The following is a 12,923-nucleotide window of genomic DNA, read 5'->3' on the forward strand; positions in this document are numbered from 1 at the left end:
TGCTACTACAATATCAAACACTATCAACAGGTTGATTTTGGAAACCCATGACCCAAAGCTTGGCTTGGACTAGGTTTCAAGTTGAACTAGAAAAGACATTGATATAGTAAAACTCAGTAATAAATAACCCAAATGCTAAAAAAAACCCAAATCATAGCCATTACATGTCACAAATGCTTACATGTGAAATCAATTTGACCTAATCCATGACTCGCACTACGCCACGGGTTAGGAAAAAAAATCTTAGCATTAAAAAACATCAAGAGATCACAAACTTAGTTTAAAAAAAGCAAGAAAAAGTAGGGATTTGACTCATAGACCCGGTTGGGTCGAATAAGAATGTCTTATCTCATTACACAAGATGCATTGAACAAAGAAACAAAAAGGAGTGATCATGGTTAAAAAAAAAAGTTAATTAAAAAGAAAAAAGACAATAAAAATACATTTCAATCTAACTAAGGGCATCACAAAGAAAATAAAAAAAATAAAAGGGGAATAAATAACCCAAGCAAAGCTGAGTTTACTTGTCGGAATCCAGCCTATGCATAAGGCCATGATAATTTTTAAAGAAACATGAAAAATGATAAAATGCAAAGTATTGAAGGATAAAAAATACCAATATCACTTGAATCAACCTTTCAAACTCGCCACCTCGATCATGAACCCAATACAGCTCTATTAGCGACAACCACGACTCTCAATTCACAACCAACTTTATCAAATAATGAAATTAAAAAAATAATAATTTGACAAAAGTCCCCCAAAAAAATAGTAATATAAAAATGAGGACCAAATGCTAAACAAAAAGATCATTGTGAAAAAGATATTGATTGATTCAATAATGAAATTAAAAAAAAAACATTTTACAAAAAAAAAATCAAGTAAAAAAATCTAAAATCAAAAGAAAAATGATCAAATCTAAAACCAAAACAAATAAGAGAAAAAATAACATTTCAATGTTAGAGAATGAAAATGAAAAAAAACTCAATTTGATAACCCCCCCTCCCCCTCTCTAAAAAAATAATATGAAAAAATGAGGATTAAATGCTAAACAAAAAATGAATGGGGGTAAATAACATTCATTGATTTAAAGGTGAAATTAAAAAAAATAAAGCATTTCAAAAGAGAACACTAAACAAAAACCCAAAATCAAAAGAAAAATGATTAAATCCAAAATCAAAACGAAAAAAAAAGGAAAAATAACATTCCACTATTAGAGGATAAAATTGAATAAAATTAAATTTTATATAAATAGGGAAATAACATTCATTGATTCAAGGGTAAAATTGAAAAAAAAAACAAATATTTCACAAAAACATCAAAACAAAAACCTAAAATCAGAATAATAAGGACCTAACCTAAAACTATGATAAAATAGAAGGAAATATAACATTTAAATCAAAGGTGAAATTGAAAAGAAATTTAAAGTTTACAAAAGAAATTAAAAAAAAATCATACAATAAAAAACAAGAGGACCAAATCAATTATCAAAACAAGATAAGAGAAAAACATGAAGTTTCTGAATGGACAACATGCTTTACAAGGCAAACACATAAAAATAAATAAATAAAATGTTATCAGAGCACCACTACACACGCCACCTTATTTGGAAGAGGACGTTGTGATCTTTCTAAAGCCGCCACAAATGAGAAATTTCCACCACCTAAACCCTCCGCGCACACAGCCTAAAGTGTGTGGAGTGGCTTAACACGCTAGTGCGTGAACAGAACGCGCCAACAAATTTTCTTCTTTAAATATTATTTTTTAAAACAAAAATCAAATTGTCTTTGTCTTGACCCCATAACTATAAAATGACCACATTGAAAAGATAAATAAGCTCTTAGACCCTAGTTTAAAATTTTTGGATTGAAGGGGTGACAGGTAAATTTATGGTTGGTTTTCAAATCAAAAACCGAATCCACCCCTGTCTTGACCCAATACTTACAAAAATATATTTGTTTCAAAAGGCAAAAAAGTAAATTTACTTCTTTTTTAAAGAGAAAGATAAAACTGCCCTAATATTATATGTAGGATTTTTTGTATTTCAAGGGCATCTTCATCGTTACAATGTACAATCAAAAAAGAAAAAGACATCTTAGACCTTAATCAAAATGATAATGATTGTTTGGTCCTTGTGCAATTACAATTCTACCCCTAGAGGTTGTGTAAATGAGTTTTTTTAAACAGGACAAAATAATATTTGCGTTATTCTTATCCACAATGCACTGAGTTTGTGTGCACAATTATTTCTCCATTTCTTTTTTTTTAATGGGTACTTTATGGTCCTTTAAAAGGCATGAAATATATGTTTTTACTAGGCATAGGTCCGTGCTATGCTGCAGATCTAAATTTTTTTCCTTGCAAAAACTAATATTCACGTATCACAAGCACGTTTCAAAACAAATAAGAGAAATCGAGTTTAATAAGTTGGTTTAATTTCAATTAGATGATAAAAGAATAAGCATCAATAGCAAACAAACAGATCCTTAAAAAAAAAGACAAAACAATGGGGAAAAAATTCATGGAGGCACAAAATCGGATAAAAAAAGGTTTGAGTCAACTCCAGGTAGTGCAATAGACATGTAATCTAGGTAATAAGAGGTGAGCCAGCCAGTGGTAACCCGCAAAACTCATGGCCCACGTCATAAGATCGAGATAACTCGATAGAAAAAAAATCAAAGAAAACCATAGAGTTAATTTTAAATAAAAAAAAACTAATGCTGAATGATGAAATAAAAAAACTAAAAAAAGATGTCGACTAACACCAACTTTTCAAACTCATGACCCGGTCATTAAATCGAAAGCATCATATATAGAAAAATGGTGAACCATAATCCTTAGCAAATTGAACACTGAAAAATAAAATAGGGAAAATAAATTAACAATGCAAAATGATCTAAAATAAAAAATTGTAATTAAAAGAATGAGGGTGAAAATCAAAATAAAATAAATTAGAGGGCAATTAAAAGTTTTTGAGGAGGGTTAAATTTAAAATAAAAATAATCCCAACAAAAAAAGAGAGAATAAAATAATGAACACCAAATTAAACAACAACAACAACAACACATCATAAACTTGGATTGAATAATGAAATTAAAAAACTAATAAATTTTTTATAATAGGGATAAGTGAAAAAAAATAAAAATTAAAAGAATAGGGATCAAATTAAAAAAAAAATAAAGAATACATGACAAATTATAATTGAATGACTAAATTAAAATGAAATAAAACTTTTATAACAGGAACAATGACAAAACTAAGAAATTAAAAGAAAAAAGACACAAGTTTTTTATTGGAGAGTTAAATTTAAAAGAAAAAATAACTCCAACAAAAAGAAAAACAATAAAAGAATGAGGACCAAACTAAAAATAATAACACAACACAAACTTGGATTGAAGGGTAAAATTGAAAACCAATAAAACTTTTATAAAGGAGCAAAGGAAAAAAAATAAGAAATCGAAAGAATAAGGATCAAATTTAAAAATATAATATATATAAATTTGAATTGAAGGTCTAAATTGAAAGAAAAAAACCTCTACAAAAGAACGAGGGACAAAAATTAAAAATTAAAAGAAAAGGGACCGAAGTATAAATATAAAAAAAACAAGAAGACCAATTTGCAATTTAGGAGGGGAGAGAAAAGAAGGGGGGAAAGGCTAACATCAACAAATCATCCTCTCTCCGATGACACCCGTCGCACCATAATAGAAAAAACATGGTGGTGCATCCAAAGAGACGACGGAAGAGTAGGTTCCACCATTGGACGACACGGATCAAAATGTGCAAGTGCCGCCAACACATCAGCAACTTTTTAAAATATAATATTAATTAATTTGTGTAAATTACCATAATACCCTAACAACACAATAAACAACAAAAAGTATCAACTTGAAAAGTAAAAAATAACCCTCGACCGAAGAGTTTTTATTTTTAACTTTAAGGACATTTAAGTAACTTTAAGGACATTTAAGTAATTTTATTGTTCATCCAAAATTAAAAAATCAAAACTACCCTTATACGCTAAACATTATTTTTTTTTCCTCTAAAGATATTTTAGTATTTTTATTTTTCATTTTAAAACAAAAGGACACTATCACCTTATTAGTCAAGACAAATGTTATATGATTTAGGAGAAAAATAGTCATGGTCCATGGTTTAAAACTACATTTACTTTTAGTATATTTGTTATGTTACTATATTAATTTTGGCAAAATTAAAAGAGGCATATTATACAAAAACTTCATTAAAATAATTTTACACATTTTGCCTGCCCTCACTTTCTCTTCAAGACGGAGAAATTGATTTTTGGGGGCTCTCGGGAAAATTTTCATAATTTCTTCTTCCCTCTCCTCTCATTTTCTTTCTTTTCTTCCAAACAATGGAAGTTTTAGTAACTTTCTACCCTCATATATCTCCATTCATCTAATCCATTCCTCTCACCTTCCGCGCGCTCTCCTGAAAACACACTGTAAACAATTTTTAACAAGTGTTCCAAGAACAGTTGTTAACTGGGTTGATCAAAATACTCAAGTGCTCGTCTCATCTTCAATCTATTTCATTAATATTAATATATATTGTTAATCTTGTGTTAGTCGTTTTCAACATATATTTGATTGCGTTGATGCAAAGACAACATCCTTAATAATTTTGATCTGTTGAGTTTGTTTTACTTACAACCACTTTGTTTGTCAGCAAGATAAGGTTGGTGCGTTAGCCCTCATCGTTTTCCTGCGAAAAGTTTAGTTAAGAAAGGATCAGTGGTCGCTTTCATCACTGATAAAGAGATCATCATCTCGATTCAAAGGATCAGCACAAGCAGGATGTAGGGATTATTTAAATGCCAGAATCTCTGGTTGGTTGGACCGATAGCTAGAGAGATGCACAATCTTATCCAAATTGCAAGTTGAAGAATATTAATTTAAGACTGTTCTTCCGCAACCAGGACGAAGTGGGTCATCTGTAGAATTTCAAAAGAGAACATTTGGACTGAGATTCTTGAGGAAAATTAAAGAATTGCAAGTGATCAGGTCAAGAAATTGGATAATCTCAGAGGTTGAATAAACAGCTTCTTTCCAGCTTTCCAAGCACGTAGATATGCCACCATGGGATGACTAGATAATAGATAGATATAGCTAAGAACAAGAACAAAATCAAAGAGCAGTAAAAATTAATGGAACATTTCCCTGCTTGTAGTCACCTGACTTAATGTTTGCAATAATTAAATCCTTGCTTAGAGGTGTCTAGATTCACCTTCTTCTCACAAATCGCATTTAAATCATGAGATTAGAGGAATAAATTAATTTGTAAATTTTAAAAAAATATCATTCACAGTAAATTAGAGCTGATGACATTTATTCTCTGCCTTAACTATCTTGATTTCAAGAATAATTGAAAAACATGCGGTAATCTTGTTCTTTGGAGTGTGGCAACGGTTGTTTTTCAAAGTGTTTTTTATTTCAAGATATATTAAAATAATAATATTTTATTTTTAAAAAATTATTTTTAACATCAGTATATCAAAATAATTTGAAAATTTCAAAAACATATTAATTTAAATAAAAAATAAAAAAATTTCAAAATTTTTTAAAAGCACTTTTAAAATACGGTGTCAAACACTATTTATTTAAATTATTTAAATACCCCATCATTTATTTTTATTTTATTTTATTGCACGGAGTTGGAATTTTATTTTTTAGTAAAGCGTATGAATTTTTTTTTAATTTTATGTTTAAACAATGATTTTAAACATAATAATGATGATGAGTTTATATATTTAAAATCAGAATTAAATAAAGAAAAATCCAGCTGTAAGTACATGTATAGTATCTAGAATCTGGTACTTGCGAAGCCTAAAATTTGTAAAAGAGTGAAAATGCAGACAAATCGACAGAATCTCAGCCGACGTTCGTAAGAAAAAAGACACGTGTAGCGCACTCCCGTTGAACAAGAAAGCAAACTGCAAAAGCATCTCCTCAAACAAATACATTACACACAACGTGTTAAATATGCGCTTGCCGAAAGTTAACGTTAATCCTTAAACAATCAAACAAACAGTTTCACCCCTCCCTCTCCCTCTTCAAATTTCCAGACATAAAAGCCGGCGGCAAGGCTAGAAGTAAGAACACAAATCCATCAGACAAATACTAATAATCGACGATGAGTAGCCATCTCTCCTCTTGGTCTCGGCTAGAAGACAAGCAATTCGAGCAGGCCCTTGTTTTGTTCCCTGAGGAAACGCCAAGACGGTGGGAAAAGATTTCAAGCTATGTTCCTGGAAAGAGTTGGCGTGAAGTAAGGAAACATTACGAGGATTTGGTTCACGATGTCTTGGAGATTGACTCTGGACGAGTTGAGGTGCCGCTTTATGATCAGGATGAGTTGTGGGGCGACTCGACTACGAGTTTGGGTGGTGCTGCTGCTGAGTCTAGATCAGGAAAGGAGAGAGAGCATACAGAGAGGAGGAAAGGAACTCCTTGGACAGAAGAAGAGCACAGGTAATAATTAGCCATGTTGATTCCTTACTTTTCTTGCAATTGGAAAAAAACTAGTATGGTAATTGTTATTGAAACTAGATGCTCCGTCGAAAAACTATTCAATCTCATGGTAATTAATTGATTTTGTGCTGATGTTTATGGTTTTGGGCAGGCTGTTCTTGATTGGACTGCAAAAATATGGGAAGGGAGATTGGAGGAGTATTTCAAGAAATGCAGTTGTGTCAAGAACACCTACACAGGTGGCCAGTCATGCCCAGAAGTATTTTCTTCGTCTAAACTCAGTGAAGAAGGAAAAGAAAAGGTCTAGCATACATGACATTACTGCAACTAATGCGACCCATTCAATGGCACAAACCAGTCATGATCCAAATTGGAATTTTGAGCTGATGGACCAATCGGTGGATGAACCACTGAGCCGCCCAGCAAACTTTTTCCATGATCAAGGAAACCCACTAGCCTATCAAGGGTTCGGATTTCCCATGTGATTGAAGAACAGGAGTTGGATATCTTGTAAACTTGACTTTGTAGGCTAATCTGAAGCAACCAGCAAGCAAGGTCCAGTAGGGACTAGAGATATGAAAAAAGAAATTAGGGATTTTTATTTAGTTTGTGAAACGAGTGGAGAACCCAACCGTGTGTAAGAAGTTTACAAAGAAGGAAAAGGAAAGGAAAGTGTGGTTTAAAATATTACAAAAATTGCAGTACAAATGGGGGAAGGAATCGAAGGATTAAGCACCTCTTACTCTTACGTTTAGATTGGACTAGCCTGACGCCAGCATTTTTTTTGGTGCCAAAATAAATCTTCATGTAATACTAGTGCTTTTAAATAAGTAAAAAATATTTAAATTTTGGATAATTGAAAGAGACTGTAATAAACCGTGGTCCTTTCAAAACAAAAAAAAAATCTTATCAAAAGCAGCTAAAATTAAAAAAAAAGGCAAAACAATGTTCAAGCACGAGAAAAATAAGCTTAAAAAAGAAAATAAATCAAAATTTGAGATGATCTTTCAAACTTGTAATTCATTAAATTCAACATCCGAGCTTAACCAATAAGCTTAATACCATGTCAGTTTAATGTTGAAAGATAAAATTAATTAATTTAATTTAAAAAAATTCTTTTAATAAAGCCAAATTTAGATTGTCTTCTAGGCTCAGACTCAATTAAAAAGCTCAATACCTGACTAATTTAATATTGAAAGATGAACAAAAAATTAATTTAGAAAAATCTCAAGATAAAAAAAAACAACAATTAAAAAAATCAGGATCAAATTTGATGGGAAAAAAAACTCGAGGATAAAACTATATAAAAAAGTTAATTTTAAAAACCATATTAGATAAAAATAAATAGCAATAAAAAGAATGAAAACAAAATTTGACAGATTGAAAAAATCCATTAGGGATGAAATTGAAAAATAATTATAATTTTATAAATTATTTCAAATAAAAAAAATAGTAATTAAAAGAAAAGAAATCAAATATTAAGAAAAATAATAATTGAATGGTGGCTTTGAAAATATGAAGGGCTAGCATGAAAATTGAGTAAAAGAGAGGGAGAAAAAGAAAAGGTCATTCCCACCAAACCAAAGAATATAGACCACATACACCACCCAATCATGGAGAGGCCGTCGCTAAGATGATTTGGTTGCCGCTTCAGAAGTAACTTTTCAGCTACTGGACAACATCGCACGTGCCGTCCAAAACTTGTTTGCAACTGTTCACACACCCTTAACCGTCTTTTTAATAATTTTCTTTTCATCAAATGACCTTGTTGCCCCTAAAAAGACCCAAGAATTACAAAATAACCAAACTAAAAAGATTTTAATACCCTTGAACCCAGTATAAGTTTTTTGAAATTTCAAGGGGAATGAAATAATTTAATTGTGCTACCAAAAAACCTGGAGTGCTAGTTTTTCTTCTTTTTTTTAGTCAAGATTAAATTAGTAATTACATTGTACTTGAAAAGGAAGAAAGATTGATTTGACCCAATTAATTTGATAATAATTAATGGTCATATGGAATTGACAATAATACCCCTACTAGCCAGGACATGGATTTTTGGAATGGAGGGAAAAATAGTAAAAATATTGTTTCAATCTATAATTTTATGTGTCTTGCTGAACAATGTATCACTGATGCCTCTTAGATATTTTTTTTAATTTGGTTGATATTTCAACATAAAAGAAATACATATAGAAGCTATGAAATCATATTTAATTGAAGAAAAAAATACAAAAATATAAAATAAATTCATCTATGTTATACATTTAGAGTAAATCTTTATAATTTTAATTAAAATAAAAGTATAGGAAGATAAGATAAGTCTTGTCTATCTCTCTTTGTGTCTTTTATTTCAAGGTTGTAATCAAATATTATTTAATCAATAATATTAGTTTAGCTTCATTGCTATTTTTAAGATTCAAGTTCCAAATGGACCGACAAGAAACTCACAAGTTACATTCTGATTTTTCTTACCAGATGAAAGTCATTCATGGGATTTCACGTTTCTTACAACTTAATTACTATTTCAACAAAAGCACAGGAGGTGATCTCCACACCATGGAAACCGAAGTAAAACACCAGAGCAGGAGTTTGTGTAAGGAGTTAGGCCAATTTTTTGGGTTGATGTGGTGGTTGCCCCGTGAGCTTGTCTGTAAGATTGTGACTTTTTTGGTTTTGGGCCTTTGACTCCTGAATTTACCGAAAGAAGAAAAAGACAAAAAAAAAAACACAAGGGAATCCTACTTCGAAATTATTAATTATTATTATTATTATTATTTAAAATATATTAAAATTCCTTGACATTTTAGGATCTAGAATCTATAAGATAGCAACCTCCCCCGAAAAACCCGGAAAAAAAAGCCAGTACAGTAGCTCTCTTCTGTATGGTTCACCTTCGAAATGGAGCTTTTTTTATTAACATGAAATTCCAACATCCTTAAATTTTTAAAGATTTTTTTTTCAAACTTAGTTTTTTTTTTTAATTTTATCATTCAATATTAGATTTACTAGATATTAAATTTTATAATTTATTTTTATTTAATTTTTATAAACTTATCTCGATCTCATAATTTAAATCGTAGAATTTATGAGTTAACCATGTTAACCTGAGTCTATTTTTAATTTTTTTTTAATTTTATTATTCAATACTAGATTGATCATAAATTAAGCTTCATAATTATTTTTTAATTTACTTTTTATGGGGTTATTGTGATTTTATGACCCGAGTTGTGAGTTTTACAGGTTAGCCAGGTTGACTCAGGTTTTTTTTTGTTCTTTTTTAATTGAATGTTTTTTTTTAATTTCATCATTCAACATTGAGTTGATTGGGAATTTACATTTATAATTTTTTTTATATACTTTCTATAGAGTTATCTCAGTTTTCTCATCCGAGTTTAACAGGTTAATCTCAGTTGACTCAGGTTATTTTTTGTCATTTTTTTCTAGTTTAATCTTTATACAATGAATTGATTGAGAATTGGGGTTCATATATAAATATATATTGTTTTTTATGGGTTATCACGGTCTTATGACCTGAGTTATAAGTTAGGCCAATTGACTTGGATATTTTTTTTCTTTGTTTTCTATATAGTTATTGTGGTCTCATGATCTGGACAGCAGATTTGACAATTAACTTGGGTTGATCAAAGTAAATTTAATATATTGTTCTTTTAATATATATTTTTTAAATATTATCTTAATTTTTTTATATTCAAATTATATTTTTATCAATATTTAGTTGTCTTTAAATCTATTAAGTTGATCAAATCTCATTAAATAAATTCTCATATAGTTTTTTCTCTTGATAAAAATACATTAACACACGTGAATAATATTTTTGCATCCAAAAATCCGTACACATAGTGCAGGCAATAGTAGAGTGGTTGTCTGTTATAACTCGTGATAAACCCAGGTTTTCTTATTTATGATTTTCAATCTATCTATTTTTATATATATAACGATTTATATTCTATTTTTTTACTCCACCTGGCTTTTTATTAGTTATAGTCATGAAACAAAACAAAACAAACTGTATTAGTTTAATTAAATACTAATTTATCATCTATTTAGTAAGCAAGTTCTTTTAATTAGTAGCTCTTTCTGCTTTTTTCTTAATTAATCTCTTCATAAAGACAAGATATTAAATTACCTATTTCTCCATCCTAAAATAAAATACCTCCTTCCATATTTTGAAAAAATTAAATTGTCTCCTCCCTTTCCAAAGCCATTCATAACATTTTATTTCTTTAATTTAACAACAAAAGGTGGCTCAATAACAAATAATAAGGCTTAGGATTTTATATTCATAAGTTCTTTGAGTCCACATTTTCTGTAATTTCTTTATTCCAATAAATAAAAAGAGAAAAAAACAGTGTGGAAAACAAAAAAAAATTGTTGGTTAAAATTAAAAGGAAGGAGCAAGTCAAGTCTAAGAAGTGGCATCGATTCTATATGCATTGTCCGCGCACACATGAGATCATAGTTTTCGAACTTTGTTTAAGGTATCATTTTTAAAAAAGTCTAGTCATCAACTCATGAAACAGCAAGTTAACTTAAATTCTTTTTCTTTATTAAATATATGGGGTTGATTAGATCGAGTTTAACCAGGACAATAAGATCACAAGTAAACTAAGTTTGGTTGAGTTTGGTCTTTTATGATTTAAATTAAAATCCAGACCGAGCCAGGATTAGAATCATGAATTTCTCGAATCACCCTGTCAAGTCAGGTGTAATTACATATTCTACTAAAAAAATTGGATTCTTTATGGAGCTTCACTGCTCTCTTTTTTTCCATTTTCTTTTTTTTTGCCTTTTAATTTCATTATTTTTTTCTTAGTTTTATCTATAATTTTTTTTAATAGCTGCTCAGGTTGTCTTTGAACCAATCAAGTCGACTAGATCATGCTAGGTAACTCACAAACAATTTAATTTTAAACTAGGGCTACACAAAGAGTTGGAGCGAGAGAGATTTTTTTTATCAATTTCATCTTTAGATTTTTTTACCAATCGACCAAGTTGATTGGGTCATGTTTGGATAATTCTTACACGATTTAATTTTAAATATGAGCCAGGTAAGAATTTGGGTTGAAAAGTTTTTTTTGTCAATTTCATTTTTTTTTTCTCAATCTCATCCTCAAACTTTGTTTTACCAACCAGTCAGGTTGTTTTTGGATCAACCAAGTTTACTAGTCATATTAGAAAAACTTTTATACGGTTTAATTTTAAACCTAGACTAGGTAAGAAATCGGATTGAGAGGTTTTAAGGTTATCTTGTTAGGCTAAGTTTAATAATAACGCCAACTAATTCTCTATTATTTAGATTTTTTGTTACTACCAAACAAATTTTTAATCAGCATAGCTTGATTGTTGTAACCTGTTAACAAGAACTAATTGAGAAGGGGAAATCATTGTTCCTCTCCTCGCAAAGTATTATTCATTGACACAATTTTTTTTAATTTTTTTTAATTTCATCCATTAACATTAGATTTATTGGGGATCGAGCTTCATGATTTTTTTCAGTTTGGTTTTTATAAGGTTGACTTTGATTTTTTTTTATCCTTTTTTTAATTGATTTTTTTTTTAAATTTCATCATTCACTACCTGAATTGATTGAGAGTTAAGCTTCATAATTTATTTTAATTTGTTTTTTATGAGGTTATTCCAGTCTGATGATGGGGTTGACTCTGGTCTTTTTTTGTTCCTTTTTAATTGATATTTTTTTCAATTTTATTATTTAAAGTGGATTAATTGAGAATTGAGCTTCATAATTTGTTTTAACTTGCTTTTTATTTAGTTATTCTGGTCTCATGATTCATGTTTGACAGGTTGACTCAAGTTTTTTTTGTCATTTTTTAACTGATTTTTTTCAATTTCATTCATCAACATTGAGTTGATTGAGAATCGAGCTTCAATATGTTTTTTTTATTTACTTTCCATGAGATTATCATGGTCTTATGACTCGAGTTATGAATTTTACATGTTAGCTTGGGTTGACCTATATCAATCTAATATATTATTGTCTCGATATTAAAAAAAATAATGTCATCTTAAAATTATTTTTAGTCAAATTATTTTTTTTTCCAGTTGTCTAGGTTGTTTTTAGACTTTTCAAGTTGACCGAGTTCTATCAGATCAATCTCTATATAATTTAATTTTTTTTTATATATATAAACATATTAACAAATGCTTGGATATTTTTTTTTAACTTAAAAAAAATATTGATCCAACGTGGAAGGTGACAAGGGTAATATTGTAGCAGTTGTTTTTCAAAGTGTTTTTTATTTGGAAATATATTAAAATAATATATTATTTTATTCCTTTAAAATTTATTTTTGACATCAGTATATCAAAATGATTCACAAAAACAAAAAATAATTTGAAGAAAACATTTTCAATAGTACATGATTGGATAGCAAAAACAAATAATATCAC

At 29.3% G+C, this 12,923-nt stretch overlaps 1 protein-coding gene across 1 annotated transcript; it reads left to right on the forward strand.

Moving 5' to 3' along the window:
* The first annotated feature begins 6,020 nt into the window (after positions 1-6,020).
* LOC7467960 (transcription factor SRM1) lies at positions 6,021-7,190 on the forward strand. Its single transcript, XM_024606020.2, has 2 exons — positions 6,021-6,494; positions 6,646-7,190. Exons 1-2 carry the CDS (start codon positions 6,157-6,159, stop codon positions 6,977-6,979), a joined length of 672 nt encoding a protein of 223 aa, XP_024461788.1. The 5' UTR covers positions 6,021-6,156; the 3' UTR covers positions 6,980-7,190.
* Positions 7,191-12,923: the final 5,733 nt, after the last annotated feature.

This window comes from Populus trichocarpa, chromosome 1 (genome assembly GCF_000002775.5).
Source record: "Populus trichocarpa isolate Nisqually-1 chromosome 1, P.trichocarpa_v4.1, whole genome shotgun sequence".
Lineage (NCBI taxonomy): Eukaryota > Viridiplantae > Streptophyta > Magnoliopsida > Malpighiales > Salicaceae > Populus > Populus trichocarpa.

What these genes read in the sequence shown, in the direction of transcription:
- LOC7467960 (XM_024606020.2), top strand. Translation starts at nt 6,157, where the DNA reads ATGAGTAGCCATCTCTCCTCTTGGTCTCGGCTAGAAGACAAGCAATTC. An exon ending in TGGACAGAAGAAGAGCACAG is followed by an intron (nt 6,495 to 6,645) that starts GTAATAATTAGC and finishes GGTTTTGGGCAG; the next exon opens with GCTGTTCTTGATTGGACTGC.